The following is a 17,051-nucleotide window of genomic DNA, read 5'->3' on the forward strand; positions in this document are numbered from 1 at the left end:
AAGGGGTTTTTCAGGGCTACAACCAGGCAGGGTGACCACAACTTTGTCTCAGGTGCTGAAATTTAGATAGTGACCATTTTTGAACTCCTTCTACAGCTTAGAAACAACTGAGATTAGGACCAAATAAGCAAGAATAATTAAAAAAAGGAAGCTATCATATGGTCACCTTCCTCTATAGACACATCCTTCATAGACACTGAGATCATCCATGGCCCAGCCCTTGCTGATATTTTCCCAGAAACAGTCTTGTGATAGCCAGATTCAGCATTTCCTTACTTCCTCCTCCTCCTCATCAACCAAATTAGTTCAGGTGTCAAAAATGACTAGTTATTGCTATGGGAAGAGAAGGATTCCTATAAACTCCAGAAATAGAAGTCATCCCTGACCCCCGACCCCCACCCCCACCTCACTGCAGTGACGGTGATTTCTCCTCCCTTGAATTTCTCATGGCATTTTGATTGGTTCTCTCCTTTGGATGTATAACAAACTCCTTTGTAACATAGGTACTTAATGTGATTTTCCTTTTACCTTCCCCCATCTACTACTTATGATACAACCTCCTTGAGAAAAGGGCCTGTTTCATATCACTGCATGTATCTCAAACTTGGCATGACACCTTGTTTAACCAGTGATGGATGGTGAAGCAATCAAAATTTGACAACTTGACACAAAGGTTGAAAAGGAAAAGATTTTCAAGTCATAAAGTCTAATTAAGGGATGGTGTAATGCTCAACATAATGACCAGAGTACCAGCCAAGAGTCAGGGTGACCTGGGGGAAGTACTGCCTCTGACATAGGATTGGTTGAGTAACACTGGGCAACGTGCTTAACCTCTTTGTATCCCAAAACAACACTCTAAGACAAAGAATAGTTACTATAGTGAGCTTCTTCCCTACCCAGATAAAGTTACCTCAAAATTAAAGAAGCTCATTCTAGATAAGGCTATATAACTTCTCCTCTGTATCAGGTGATAAGGCACGATTTCCTGTATGCACAATGACATGTTTATATTATATCATTCAATGATAGATGTAGTTTCAAAGACTGAGTCATATTGGTTGAGGAAGAAAAAGAAAATGGGTAGACTGAGAAGCTGGTGGGGAGGGGAGGCAAACTACAATGCCATCACAGAACGTACGCTTGGATAAAGTAATTACAGAACTCATTGGGAGTAACCCCAATAAATAACTAAAGCCTAGACCCAAAGAGTAAGCAAAAGCAAAGATGCCCTTATTAGGAAGCTACATGGGAAGAGTGCTGTGTAATACTGTATCCCCACTCCCAAACTTGACTGAAAAAGGTGGAAATCACCCAGAAATTTTTAATTGCTTAAAATCATAGAATACTAGTTTCCAAACAGGCTTTCTAGATAAAACAGCACAACTCCATGATTATACAGATGGGAAGCTAAAAATAATAATGTTCTAAAATGAACTTAAGTCACTAGGCCGAGATGAAGGAATGACACTCTCAGGTACCAAAAGGACTGGCAAGAGGTGGAGAGTTTTTAGACTGTGGAAATAGCAATGTCCTTATTTCGTAAGAATGGAAAAGGACAGAGTCTGCCAACTATAGGCCAATAAGCTTGACTTAGGACTGGCAAAAATTCTAGAATGTGTTTATGGGATAATTTACAAACATCTAGAAAAGGGAAAATTGTTCATGAAGTGCCAGCCAACCTCATTTCCCTTTTTTCATTTCCTTTTTGCCAGTTTACTGGCAGTCAACCTGGGGAATTAAGGCTATAGGCATAAATTTTCCTAGATTTCAACAAAGAACTTGGCAAAATTTTTCATGGTATTTGACAGACATAAGCTAGGTAAGATCACAGTGAGGTGGCTTTAGAACTATTTTGATGACTGTACCTAAAGAGTAGAAATTAATATGTTAACGTTGACTTAGAATAGTGCCCAATCAATCTGGTTAACACTGTATCAGTACTTCAGACAAAGTCATAGAAAGTATGTCAAATTTGCAAAGGAAATTCAGTTAGTATGGCAAACTAACATGTTGAGTAGCTAAAAGGACACAAAAAGATGGACGTACTCTCATGATGAGATTAACTGAAGATGGACTTCAAAGGAGAGAAATATAAAAATCTTCTCCTTTGGTCAAAAACACCAACTGCACTAGGACAAGATGGGTGAGGCAGGGCTAGAGAACAGTTGGTATGAAAATAGATTTAGTGGTTTCAGTGGATTGCAAATCAGTCAGCTAAAAGTATGACATAGCAGCCAAAAAAAGTTTATGCAATCTTGGGCTATGATGGGAGAAATTTCTTGTGTAGAGCACAGGAAATGAGAGTTCTGTTGTGCTATTCCTTGGCTACACCATACCTGAAATACTGTGGTTAATTCAGGTACCACTTTTTTTTTTTTTAATTTGTTGACCTACTATAGACTACATCAACTGAAGACTGAGCAAACTAGCTTTGCTGTTCCTTACATTCCACATTATCTGATTCCCTTCAGGCTGTCTAGTAGGCAGGCTGTCCATCTCCTTTCCTCTTACAGTCCAGGCTTAGTAAAGGTGCCACCTCTTATAGGAAATATTTCTTAATTCCTGTAGTTGTTGAAGCTCTCTCTATTCTAAAATAAACTTAGGCCAAGTCAATTATAATAAAAATGACAATTCTGCTTAAACTAATTTACTTATTCAGTGCCATAATAATAAACTACCAAACATTGTTTTATAGAGCTAGAAAAAATAACCACAAATTTTTTCTGGAAGAACAAAAGGTCAATAATATAAAGGGATTAATGAAAAAAAAATACAAAGGAAGGAGGCCTAGAAATACTAGATATCAAACTATATAAGCAGTAATCATCAGAACTATCTGGTACTGGCTAAAAAATCGAGTGGTAGACCAGTGGAATACATTAGGTACATAAGACACAGTAGTCAATAACTATAGTAATCCAGTGTTTGATAAATAAAAAGACCACAGCTTTTGGAATAAGAACTCACTATTTGAGAAAAACTGCTGGGAAAATTAGAAAACAATAGGACATAAAGTAAATATAGACTAACATCTCATACTATATAGCAAGAAATGGTCAAAATGGGAGCATGATTTAGACACAAAGAATGACACCATAAGCAAACTAGAAGAGTGAAGAATAGGCTACCTGTCAGATCTATTGGAAGAAGAAGAATTCATGACCAAACAAGAGATAGAGAACATTACAAAATGTAAAATAGATCATTTTGATTATTTTAAATTAAAAAGCTTTTGCACAAACAAAACCAATGCAACCAAGATTAGAAGGAAAGTAGAAAGCTAGGAAATTATCTTTACAGCAAGTGTCTCTGTCAAATGGCATCATTTCTCAAATATATATAGAGCACTGAGTCAAATTTATAAGAATAAAAGTCATTTCACAATTGAAGAATGGCCAAAGGATATAAACAGGCAGTTTTCAGATGGAGAAATCAAAGCTATATATAGGCAGATGAAGAAGTACTCTAAATCACTTTTGATTAGAGAAGTGACAAAACAACTCTGAGATACCACCTGAACCTATCAGACTGGCTAATATGAAAAAAAGGAAAATGATAAATGTTGGACAGGATGTGGGAAAATTGGGACACCCATGCAGTGTTAGTGGAGCTGTTAATTGATCCAACCATGATGGAGAGCAATTTGAAACTATCCCCCAAAGGCAACCAAACTGTGTATACCTTTTGATGCAGCAATACCCCTACTAGCTTTATATCCTGAAGAGATCATAAAAAAGGGAAAAGGATCCACATGTGAAAAAGTATTTATAGCAACCCTTTTCCTGGTGGTAAAATATTGGAAATTGAGGGAATGCCCATCAATTGGGGAATAGCTGAACAAGCTGTGGTGTATGAATGTAATGGAATACTATTGTGCTATAAGAAATGATGAGCAGATGGGTTTCAGAAAAAATCTGAAATTGATGCTGAGAGAAGCAGAACTGGGAATAGAATGTACACAGTATCAACAGCATTGTGTGATGAACAACTATGAATGACCCAGTTCTTCTCAGCAATCCAGTTAGCCAAGGGAAGTACAAAGAACTCATGAAGGAAAATGCAATCCATACCCAGATAAAGAACCAATGGACTCTGGATGTAGATTGAAACATATTATTTCACTTCTTACTCATATTTTTTCCTTTTGTTCTGTTTCTTTTTTCACAATAACTAATACGGAAATTTTTTTTACAAGATAGTACATATATAACCTACATCAAACTGCCTACCATTTTCAGAAGAAGGGAAGGAAGTGAGAAAAATTTGGAATTTAAAATCTTATAAAAATTTCTCTTGACATGTAATTGGGAAAAATGAAATACTTTTAAACTTAAAGTAATCTTTGTGTTTACTTTTTTTGTGTATCATATAATCCAATAGAATGCAAGTTCCTTGAAAACAAGAACTGGTTTTATTTTGTCTTGTGTTTTTGGTTCTGTAGTCCCAGTGCCTACTATAGTGCTTTATACACGCTAGGTGCTTGGGAAACATTTGTTGTACTTAGCTGAAGATTAGTGGACATGAGTGGAGGTGGTTTAGCCTAAAGAGGAAGAGACTTGGTAGGGGGATGAATATGATCACTATCTTCAAATATCTGAAGTGTTTCCATGGAGGATAGGGATGAGATTTGCAGAAGATACATGCTCTCAGAAATTATTCTTGGTTTTCTTCCTAACCACGGGTGACGCTTTTGTTCTGTCATTGAAATGTTTCCATACATAAAATACAAGCATTCCTAGTAATACCATAATTGAGAATGATTGAATCATGGTTAGAAATAAACCTGAACTTCATTCTTAGGTTTGGCCTTGAAGAGTGGGTGGGGGGAAAATGGGGTGAGAGAGAAGAAAGAGAGGGAGGGGAAGAAGAAGAGGTAGAGGAGAGAGAGGGAGAAGAGGTAGAGGAAGAAGAGGGAAAGGGGGAGGGAAGAGCAGATGGAGAGAGAGAAGAAAGAGGAAGGAGAGTGAGAGGAGGGAGAAGAAGGAAGAAAGAGATAGGGAAGAGAGAGAGAGGGAGAGACAGAAGAGAGAGAGACAGAAGAGAGAGAGACAGAAGAGGAAGAGACAGAAGAGGGAGAGATAGGGAGAGAGGGAGAGAAGGAGAGGGAGAGGAAGGAAAGGGAAGAGAGGGACAGGGAGGAGAGGCAAGAGAGGGAGAAGAGAGGAAGGAGAAAGGGGAAAGGAAGGAGAACAAGAGGGAGAGGGAGGAAAGAGAGAGGGAGAGAGAGAGGGTGAGGGAAATGAGGGAGAGAGAGAACCAAAGCTGAGAGATCAAGTAGAGAAATAGAGAGTGTGAGACTGTTCCCTGGAGGGGAAGGCTGTGCATATGTGAGGTTCCTCTAGGGAAATAAAGTGGCCCCAGAGATGGCTACTGCTGGAAGTAGTGACAGAAGAGCATGAAGAGTTCTGGTACCAAGTGGGAGCTTCAAGAACTCCTTGGGGTTAGTGAGGTGTCCCTGACAGAGAAATGGAAGGCCACATCTCCCAGAAAGGAGTTCTTGGACAGCAAAGAGGGCAGAGTGTTATGGCTATGGGCCGAGCACTAGGCCTGTGTCAGGCATCAAGAAGACCTGGGTTGAAACCCACCCTCAGACACTTACTAGCTATGTGACCCTGAGCAAGTCACTTAACCTCTATCCGCCTCAGTTTCCTCAACTGTAAAATAGGGATAATAATACCTACACTTCCCAGGTTTGTTGGTAAGGATTAAAGCACAGTGCCTGGATCACAGTGGATGCTTAATACTTTTTTCTCCTCCCCTATTATTATCTTCTTTCCCCTTGAAATCATCTTATCCAATCTCTCCATTTTACAAAGACACCAAAGCCTAGAGGTGAAAAGTGTCTTGCCCAAGGTCACCCAGCTATTAAGTAGCAGATCCAGGCCTTTGGATTCCAAGCCAAATAATTCTTTCCATTATAGCACACCCAATCTGGAAGTTTGAGCTCGTTTCCATGCCCTGGGCTTTATATCCAGGAGTTCTTGGGCACTAATATTTCTAGGTCTAATGAATTCACATTCCAAAGGAATGAAATAATTGTGTGCATACCAGAACTCTCTTCTTGTATTTGTAGTTTCACTTAGGAATACATGAATAAAGTCATTACTCGTTTGATTCTGAAAAAAAAATTCTCAAGTCCTGGGTCATAGACTAATATATTCATTCTCACGTCCTCAGATGGAAAAAAGCAGTTTTTCATGAGGAAGAAGAATTCTGAGTGCTTTGTGAAATTACAGTTTTCTGCAGCCACGTAATCATGGTCTTTCAAATGACAAATTAATAAACAAATCTGGTATCTGAATTGAGGAGAGGTTTTTTTATGAATCAGGCCAGAATAGGTGGTACATGTTATTGACTTTTACAACAAAAATGAGAGTTTAAGCATGTATGGTGAGTATGGATGGTCACACTATAGATCTCCTTCATCCGTCTACCAGAATTAGCACCTCAGCCTTCAAAGGAGGTTTATGGAATGACTCAGAAGGAGAACGCATGAAAAGGTTGCATGCTATATACTCATACTGGCAACATTCTGGATCCAAAAATACTGAGATATAATTCATAAAGCACTTCACTCACAATAAGCAAGGAGTGTGTGGCAGCTAGGTAACAGTACACAGAGTGCTGGGTTTTGTGTCAGGAAAACCTTAGTTCGAATCTTGCCTATTTACAGGTCATGTGACCCTGGGAAAGTCACCAAGCCTCTCTATGCCTCAGTTCATTCATCTGTAAAAGGAGAATAACAAAAGTAGGTACTTCCCAGGGTGCTTGTGAGGCTCAAATGGGATTAGGTGTGTATATGTGTTACATACATAAAATCACATATATAATCTTTTTTGTTGGTTATTATACATACATATAAAATAAATGAATAGACATAAATACATAATTGATATATACATATGTATATACATGTTATATGTGTATGTGTGTGTCTATATATATATGTATATATATTCCATTTTATTGATAAGGAAATTGAAGCCCAGATAGATAAGCCCAGATAGACATATGTCAAGGAGACACAGATACACAGATACACACACACACACACACACACACGAACAGACTAGAATGATGAGCTGAATTTAAAAGGATCAGAACTCTAGTGTTAAGGCTAACATTTCAACGTGGGTCTCTTATTTCGAGATCCAGGGTTTTGCTCATTGTACAATGCTGCTTTTTCAATTTATATCTCAACTGAGCCATTTGAAATGTCTTGGCCTTCTCTAGGCCTGATACTGGTATGTAAAAATCTCTTTAGCTACTAGATGAGTATCTTATCTCTAACATAATGTTATCACTCTCTCTCCCTCCCCCAAAACCAAACACCAAAACAAACAATCCCATTTAATTATCCTTCTGGAACATCATTTGTAAAACGTACTCGTCACTGAAATAAGAGTCCTAAGAACCAAGCCCTCTAGAGGTGGTATTAGTGGAAGAGCATCTTCTCACTTGGTGATCTAAATTAGCTCTTCAAGATAGTGAGCATCACAGACTTTTAGAGCAAGAAGGAAGTTGTGAGTTTGTCTATTTGGACCCTTTCCTTCTTTTATAGAGGAACAAACTAAGGCCAAAAGAAGGGGGAAAGGACTTGTCCAAGGTCACATGGCTGTTCTTATACATGGACTAAAACAAGAATTGAGGTGCCCTCTATTCTAGGCCAATGTTTTTAATTGCTGGAAACAACATAAGATCTCTTTGCTGCTCCCTATACACGTTAAAATGAACTAACCTAGTTCTTCAGAAGTTTATTTTTGAAATCTAGGATGTTTCCATTCTAGTTAACCACTTGATCTCTCCCTCAATGGAGGAAGGGGGTGGGGAAGTATCCTCTTTCAGTATCAGGAAATGACTTTAATGATCTGTAATTTTGTGAGTGTGCCTCCTCTGGTGTAGATTACAACTCCTCTATAATCTTAGTAGTGAGATAGTCTTTGAAAGTTGCTGTGGCAGAAAAAAATCATCCCAAGGTCTGATTTCAAAGCCCTTCCAACTTGGTAGGGCCAGGCTTGTGCTCTGATAGAACAATATTCAAGGCTTACCTCAGCACCACAAGAAAGCCTTAGAGCAAGACTTCAGGGAAAAGAGGGGTCAGTAACAAATAAATGTTTCATCTGGAGTCATTACTAAGGAAGGGTGATCAGAGCTTTGCCCAAGGGCATAAAAATCTGAAGGATGTGGATAGCACTTGTACTCCTTCAGCATGGGAAGGCAAAGTACCTAGTTAGCAGTAAAAGTTAGAAAAGAAAGATACTAGATGGCATGCATGCTTCCTGTCTCTCACTTCCTCTCCCAGCATCCTTTTGGTGTGCCGAGATCTGTCTCTTCCCTCTTCTCTCTCCCATATGACGTAATGCACAAGTTTTCCCTTCATGTTTCGAGGTCTAAAGTCCCTTCCCACTTAGTCCCCCCAAATGAAGTTTTTAAAATGGCAATATAAGGGTATATTTGAAATGCTTGTGTCAGGCATGTTTTGTGGAACTCTCCCCAGGCAGCCAAAGTTATTATTTGTATATTTTGTATTCCTCAATAGGTTAATAGCTTGTGTTCTGGTAAAAATAGTACCTTCTAGTTTCTATTCCAACGCAATAACAAGGCTCAGCTAATAGCTCTCAAGGTTATGGTCATCTGATAACAGAAAGTTCTTTGAATAAAATGGGCACAGGGCTACAGGAACTCAGGCAATGGGTTTGGAAAACTATACTTCCTTCCACATGACTTTACCTAAACTCTCATGGAAGGAAATAACAGGAGATCTTAGGGAGGGCTCACAAACAAATAACAAGAGATAAGGAGAATGTTTGCGGTGGCATTTAAAGTTTCCTAGGCTTTTATTATTATCTGCTTTTTCTCAGCTATAATTATCAGATTTAATTTCCCTAGAGGATAAGTTATGATCCTGAGAAATGGCATTTTTCTTCTGGAATTAATCTTATTGACAGCAGCTGGTTCAGTGAAGTATTCAGACATTTAACCTTTAATGAAACAAATAATTTATCTCAAGACCAACTAATTGGGAAGACCTGATTAAATTGTGGTTTCATTTTTTTTTTTTTGAGGGGGTGGGTGGAAAGAAAACCAATAAATAATTTCATTAATGTAGGGAGTTACCCAGAGACAAAAAAACAACTCAACAGCCCCCAAAACCTTTACTAAAGCAGATCAATGTATCCTCTGTCACTTAAGAGTCTTGCAGAGTTGTCTGAGGCACTGAGAACCTGAGTTACTTGCCCAGGGTCACACAGCCAGTATGTGACCAGGGTCTGTCCTGAACCTAGATCTTCCTGGCTCTGAGACCAGCTCCTTCTCTTTACTTTCATCCTTATTATTTTCCAAATGTCCAAATATGCTGAGAATTAATTTCATATTTTATCCTTAATTGTAGTAGAAATAATGATGGACTTAGAGCCAGAAGACTGCGATCTAGACTGAACATTTTCTCCAGTCAGGTCTCAGTTTCTTTCTCTCTAAAATGAGAGAGTTGAATATCAATCTCAGACAACTCAAACCTGGCTTTAACAATTGTGATAACAAGAAACTGTTCTTTACTGTCCCAGAGAGAGGACATGCTGACCTTAAGATTTATGAGAGCAACCGATCTTTGACAAGAGTTTGGCAAACTTCATAGAGTCTCAGAGTTAACAGCGACCTTAATGGATTGCTAGATCACCCACCCCATAACAGAACAGAAATTCACTTTCAAAAACCCTTCAAGTAGTCAACCACTCTCTGTATTCAACTTTTGGACAGCTAAACACCCCCAGTTTCTTCTGTTAATCTTTATATGGCAGGATTCTCTTATCATCTTGGCTGTTCTCCACTGCCATCCTCCACCTCTCTTTGGATACTCTTCAGCTTGCCAATATCCTTCCTATAGTGTAGCCCTCAACGAATTGAATAAGGCTCTTCTGTTGCTGTCTGATCTGGGCCAAGTATACAAAAGGGACAGTCACTTTCCTCATTCTGGAAATTTTATATCTATTAGTGCAATCTATGACAGCTTTAGCTTTTTGGCTACTACATCTTTTTTTGGTTCATATTAAACTTGTGGTTCACTAAAAACCTTTAGATTCCCGCACCGTGCCTCTGTCTCCCACCTCCTGCCCACCCCAATGGTTGTTTAGTCATGCTTGCCTTTCTCTAGCTTATACCTGTGTTTTGCTGTTCAGCTGTTTTTTAGTGACGTCTGACTCTTCGTGATCACATTTGAGGTTTTCTAGGCAAAGATACTGGAGTGGTTTGTCATTTTCTACTCCAGCTCATTTTACAAATGGGGAAACTGAAGCCAACAGGGTGAAGCAACTTTCCCAGGGTCACACAGGTAGTAAGTGTCTGAGGCCAAATTTAAACTCATAAAGATGAGAATTCCTGATTCTAAACTCAGCGCTCTATCCCCTGCATTGCCTATGTGTCTTATGTCCCATACTTCTGTGGTTTATAGTTTTAAAATTCAAGTGCAGGACCTTCCATGAGTCCTGTTAAGTCTCATCTCAAGGCAGAGGCCAAGTCAAGCTTTTGTGTTAGGGTGCTCAATGGAACAGTGCTACCAACATGTTCTCAATATTCTAAAATCATTTTTAAAGGTAAAAACAAAAATATGAGACAGGCAAAAAACAGTTAAAAAACTCAATTTTAACAAGAATTTGATGGTCTAAAGCTCTTATATGGCTCATTGGATTTTTTTTCTACTTCTCTTCTGCCTCTTGTCTCAGTCACAGGCAGAACTGAGAAGAAAGGGCATAGGGAGAAAATGAGTGACTTTGCAGAAATACATCACTCTGTACCTGTCACTTATTCTACTCCTCCCTAATAGTGAAAACAGGGCAGTACCCCTAACAACATCCTTTAGCCCCCTGCAGTGGTTGTAATCAATTCCCACAGTGAACAGTGAAAGCCCCCAGTCCTAATGTGGCCAATTAGATTTACTAATGGATTCAGAAAAAAAATGCTTCTCAGAGCTTCCAAACTGTTTCAAACTGAATTCTATCTCCAGAGTGTCTAAAAGGAGGTCAGGTCCACTGGAAATCCCATTCTGAACTACATTGTCATTGTATGAAAGACCAAAGACAATACATTAAGTAATTCTGAAGGAAAAGGACACAGTCAAATTAAACCAAAAGCTGGAGGGAGGGGGAGATGAAATCACTGTGACATGAAACAAAGAAATGAATATTTGGAAATAAAAAACGTAACAAGAAATGTACTTCCTGTCCAACAGATGGGGAGAAAAATGAGAAGGAAATGAGAGGCAGACAATGTTTTCTTGCTCAAATCCTTTAAATGCCCCATGAGATAATGGTATGAGCCTGACACCACCCTGCTGTGCATGGGAAATAGTCAGCATAGAATTCAGCTTGCTGGAATCACTTGAAACTCATAATCATCAGAAATTTTCTTTGTGGGTCAAATTGCATCATCCTGGTGCTGGCAAATCCTGCTGGCATTCCCTGCTTCTGATTTAGAGAAAGCTAATTTGGTAGCAAATTTCCCATGATTCCATATATGTGAGTGAGATCTGATTTGTGAAGATAAAAGACCACTGTGGGATGGGGTGAGGGCTGCCAGATGCCAAGCACATGGCGAGACTATTAACAGTGATAACATTAAGGTTGCTGAGCAGGGCAAGATGCATTTAACTAGCAGTTGGTGCCCAGACTGATTGTAACAAAGATAAGCTGCCCAGGGAGGACCACAGACCTTTCTTTAAGAGCAAAACCCATTTGTTAAGGCAGAGATTCAGAAAAGGGGTGGCTAGCTCTAAAGATCTGTGTATGTTGTTCTTCCACTTCCAAACCAGAGAATCAGTAGAAAGAGACATTTATGTGACATCTGAGCTTTAAGAAAAGGTTTAGAAATTAATCATTTGTTCATTACATAACTTAAAAAAAATTAACCTGTCTCTAATATATCTCTACAATGTAAAAATAAACCCTTTTGCAGGAAGGGAATTATGGGAAATATAATGAAAATTTCAATCCCTGAGGGGTTAGGGGAGTCATGATAGGAAAGACACAGTTTAAGAGAGGTTCATTACAAATATCAAAGTCATCAGCAGCAGTGTTTCCAGAAGGCTGATGAGACAGGTCCTTACAGAGGCAGATCTTTGACTGTTTTCCCAAAGTCTGGATCAGATGCAGTCTTATGGCTCCCATCCTTTAACTGATGAGTTTCAGACACCCTCATTACCACATATCGCTGAGATCCTGGAAGAAGATGAAAAGAAAATTTAAAGGCAAATAGCAAGAATGAGAAAGTATCCTGTAAGTCAGTTTATTGAGAATACCCATAATGATCAGACAGGCAAGCTGCATTTCTAACACCTCCATTTAAAAATTCCACTTGATCATCACCAATGGGCTCTACTCCCTTACGGTGACATTCAGGCCTGTGGTTATAAGATGGCTCAGACTGGGTAACTTGAAGGCACAAGGTCTTGCCAATATTTGTTGATTTAGATTTTTTCACACATCTCATTATGAAATAATGAGACAAGACCGTGGAAATCAAGTTTGCACGAGATTTTTGCAAATTCTAACTTTCCCTCAGTTCACCATCTTTGAAGGCCTACTCAGACTCTGCAGAGACAGCAGTTTTGAGCAATATGTTTTAGGGGCAAAAATGACAGAAAATGTGGAAGTTTTTGGAGGGGGGTGTGTGGGGAAGTAAGAAATTATTCTCATGTATGTCCAACAGCTCCAGAGGGCCTGTCTGATACCTGTCTGATGAATGAGAATAGGAAATGGGCAACTTAAGGATGAGGGCATGGAGGAAAGCAAAACTGTTTAACCAGACACTCGTTGCATGGTCACCACTGTATCTTCTTTCTTATTTGTGTGTACTCATAAATCAGTATACGGTAAATGGAAAGAGCAGAGAGGCAAGGTTTGCTAACTTGGAAAACAGAGACTAACCACAGGCCACAAAGGCTCAGGTTCCCCCACCCTGTGCACAATTAGCAACTGTTGGTCTGAAGTATTCAAGTCTGGTAGCTCAGCTCAGTGTCCTTCACACACTTGACTAATCCAGAACAATCATGTTAGAAATGAGGCTTGAAAGGCTTTCAGAGACCAATTGTTCCAATGTCAAAGGGAAAGGTAAGATGGGAGGTGTGGGCTCCCTGTCCCTGCACAGGATTCTCATTGTTGCCCCTCCAAGATGCCTTATAACAGGTGGTTGTTGTGTTTGTCCTTCATTCTCCAAGAGGACCATGACGTCAAGATGATGACATGACTTGCAGTTGACTTTGATTTGAGTGAGGGAGGGCTGTGCAGGGTCAGCAAGCTCACTTTCTTCTCCTCAGCCATCTGGGTCCACAGGAGAAGGACTGGGAAAAGGAAGTGCCTACCTGGCAGTTGACGAGGGTAGCCAAGGATGGGGATGGAAATGAGGAAGGCAGATGCTCCAGCCCCCAGGAACCCAATCCACCAGGCCCCAACCCACAAAGGATTTTCTGTAGTTAGTTCAGTCCTGAAGGAGGGGGAAAAAAGAAAGTGATGTCTCAAATCACTGTTTATCATAAATCCAGCCAGAAGTGTACACACCTTAGCTCTATGCCCCTTCTTCACATACTTTTCTAATGGGATCTGATTATTCTAAGCAAGTATGTAATATTGATAAATATATTCTTTATTCTGATGCAAAAAATAAAAGCTGCTCCTATTCCCATGATGCCTATGGATCTAGACTAACACTGGAAAGTTTCCCTAGGAGCCATCTAGTCCAACCCTGTCATTTTACTAATATAGAAACTGAGGCTCAGAGTGGTTAAATGACTTTTCTAAGGTCACACTGGTAGAAAGTGACTGAGGTGGAATATGAGCCCAGGTTCACTTACTCCAAATTCATTGCTCTTTCTGAGGCACCCCACTACCTCTTTGTTATAGTACAGTTTGTAAAACTCTTTTCACAATCCTGTGAGGTGGGTTGCATAAGTAATATCATCCCCATTTTATAAATGAGGGAATTCAGATGGGGGGAATATTGATTGGATCAATGTAGGTAAGTGGATAGGTAGGTTAAGTAGATAAATAGGTGGTAGACAAAGAGATAAAGCATCAATTAAGTGCTTCCTATGTTTCAGCCCGGTGCTAAGTGGTCAAAATATCAATACAAGCAAGCGAGATTATCTCTGCCCTCAAGAAGTTTATGTTCTAATGAGGAGAAGACTCTCCATAAAGGAGATGTGGAAAAGAGGGAGGCATGGGCAGTGGCATGGCATGGAGCAGTCCAGGCTTTGCCCAAGGTCACACAGCTATTAAGGGATCTAAGAGCTGTGTTTCAAACTCAATGCTCCAAGGCCTTCTCTCTTTCCACCACACCATGTGGCTTTCAAGCAATTCTAATGATGAATTTGGGCACCATGCTTTCCAGCTAATGTGCCTAGTTCTAAATATTAGTGTGAAGAACTACAGTAATCTGATCTCTCTCCAGAATAATCAAAATGGGGCCCACAGATACCAGGCTTCCTATTTTGAGGTCTAGGATCAGCAGGCGTTCCCTGGATGAGCAAGTGCAGTGTATTTCATCCCCCAGTCATTAAAACTAAAGCAGTTCAAATGAGATGAACAGATTGCATATCTGGGGCCTCATAAAATTTTCTAAGTGGGAGCAGAGAGGCTCAATGAAAACCAGCTGGAAGTTTGCAGCAAAAGACCTTTACAAGTTCAGTTGTAACTCACATGTAAAAATGTTTTGTTCTAACTGAAAATGTAAATAAGAAGAAAACGATTTGGGGGAATTTTACTCTAATTGCCAATTCAGCTCCACTGTGGAAACTGCTCATAATACGATAGAGTTGGGAGGAACTTTAGAAGTCATCTTGTCTAACTCCTTAATTTTACAGATGAAGAAACTGAGGCCCAGAGAGGTGAAACAATTTGCATAGATTTATTGTTGTTGTTTAGTTATTTCAGTCACGTCTGATTCTCTCTGACCCCATTTGGGGTTTTCTTGCCAGAGATGCTGGCATGGTTTTGTCACTTACTTCTCCAGCTCATTTTACTAATAGGTAAACTGAGACAAACAGTTAAGCAACTTGCTAGTTACACAGTTAGTGTCTGAAATAGATTTGAACTCAGGTCTCTCTGACTCTGAATCCAACACTGGATATACTTTACCACATTGCGTCTGTTTCTAGGTTCTGTGCTGGTAAGAATCCTACACCTCTGAGTCTGGTAAGAACCCTAAGAAACTCTGAGTTACCAAATAAGATAGTAGGAGAGCTTTGGGTCTGTTATAGAAGAGGAAAATGAGAGGAATGACTTGTGGCTAGGGAGTCAGATCTTTAGAGCTAGGAAAGACTTTAGAAGTCATTGGCTATGACCTCCTCAAATATCCTAGGCTGCTCACACACACCTTATCTATCTGCTGAATTCCCTAAAAGAGATTCAGGGCAATGGAGCAGACTAGAAAACTGTTGGGGAAGAAGGAAATAGTTCAACATGGACGGGATGAAGGCTTAGTTTTTGCAGGGCTTTTAAGGCCATCTGCAAGCTTTCTAGACCAGGAACATCATTGCAATGCCTCCTATTTTAATGTTTCCAGAAGAATGTGAAAAGGGTAACGGAGAAATGAAATTCCAGTTGTAGCAAGGGTTTTGTGAGGCATCCGCCATACATTTTTTGTGCATCTAACAGCAGCAACATTTGATACACCTCTTGTTCAATATGTAGCAAGATATTGGAATTTGTAACAGCTGTAAAGCTTTAGAAAGACCGAGGAGGGCAAGGAAGTCCCATCTGTGGAAAGATTTCAAGGTGTGGAAATGCCTGAAATGAGGCTCATAAATATAGAATAAATCCAACCAGACAGCTTGGAAAAGGAAGACTAGTAAATATAATGAGGGGAACTATTAGTAGCTCACTGAAAAGGAGTGGAGTGTGGTAATCACAAATAATAAGAAACAACAAAACAGGAAATTTCAATCATTATGAGAAAGGCTTCCTTCTCTCAGGGCCTTCCCCCTTCTCCCACTTTCTGGGTCTTACACTATGAAGAACTCTTGAAGAATTCAACTAATTCTTGTTGACTGACCGATGCTGTTATGTAATTGCCTGTAATCAATGGTCTTAAAAGAGTGGTTTAGGGAACTGAGATGTCAGCAGGTGTCAAAGGCAGGATTTGAATCCAGATCTTCCTGATTCTAAAACTGAGGCCATGCCATGATGCCTCTCATGTTTTCTTCTTCTTCTGGTTAGGATTTCCGAGGTCCTGCCCTTCCCTCCCACTCACCCACCTCTCCATACAGATAAAAACAAGTCAACTAGTCAACAAGAGAAGAATATAAAAGAAAATGAAATTTGAATTTCAAGTAAAATATTGGAATGTCAATTGCCTACTAAAAAAGTGGTTTTATTAGCTGAATCTCTCTTTTCAAAGAACTCAGATTATGTTCCAGTACCACCACTGGGAGGGCATTTAACCCTCTGGCACCCATTCATAATGTCCTACAACAAGTTTTTCTTCCCTGTGAGCACTGGAAAACAGCTTAGTCATCACATGTTTTGTTACTGATAAAAAAAAAGTCTGGCACTCCAGTGCCGCTAGGGGGCACTAGAGTGCTGGACTTGGAGTCAGTTAAGACCTGAGTTAGAACCCTGCTTCTGACACTCAAAACTGTGTCACCCTGGGCAAGTCAATTTACTTCTCTCAGACTCAGTTTCTTCATTTGCAAAATAGAGATCATAATAGGACTTACCACACAAGTTGTTGTAAGGATAAAATAAGAATATATATGTGCATACATACATATTATGCACACACACACATGTGCTATATAAATTCTTGCTATTTTATATTATTGTTTATAATTTTATTATCAATTATGTTAGCAATATGCCAATTGTTAAATTAAAAGAATAAGTAATATTGATAAAATATTAATAATAATATTAAGCATTTATATAAAGGAAAGGGTGGTTATGGCAGTTAGGAGAATTATTATTATTATTATGAATACTAATAATTACTATGACTAATTTTGCCTAAGGTCAAGGATATTAAGTGGCAGGGTAGGGATTAAAACTCAAATCTTAATTCTTCCCACT

At 39.3% G+C, this 17,051-nt stretch overlaps 1 protein-coding gene across 1 annotated transcript in view; it reads right to left on the bottom strand.

Annotated features, from left to right (window-relative positions):
- The window catches only part of SLCO4A1 (solute carrier organic anion transporter family member 4A1), a 71,150-nt gene that overhangs the window by 14,042 nt on the left and 40,057 nt on the right, over positions 1-17,051 (bottom strand). The window contains exons 4-5 of the mRNA XM_072633346.1: positions 13,352-13,473; positions 12,098-12,209 (exon numbers count right to left, since the gene is read on the bottom strand). Of these exons, the coding sequence (XP_072489447.1) occupies positions 12,098-12,209; positions 13,352-13,473 (234 nt within the window). The remainder of the gene's footprint in view (positions 1-12,097; positions 12,210-13,351; positions 13,474-17,051) is intronic.

The sequence above is a fragment of the Notamacropus eugenii genome, chromosome 1, assembly GCF_028372415.1.
Source record: "Notamacropus eugenii isolate mMacEug1 chromosome 1, mMacEug1.pri_v2, whole genome shotgun sequence".
Taxonomy (NCBI): domain Eukaryota; kingdom Metazoa; phylum Chordata; class Mammalia; order Diprotodontia; family Macropodidae; genus Notamacropus; species Notamacropus eugenii.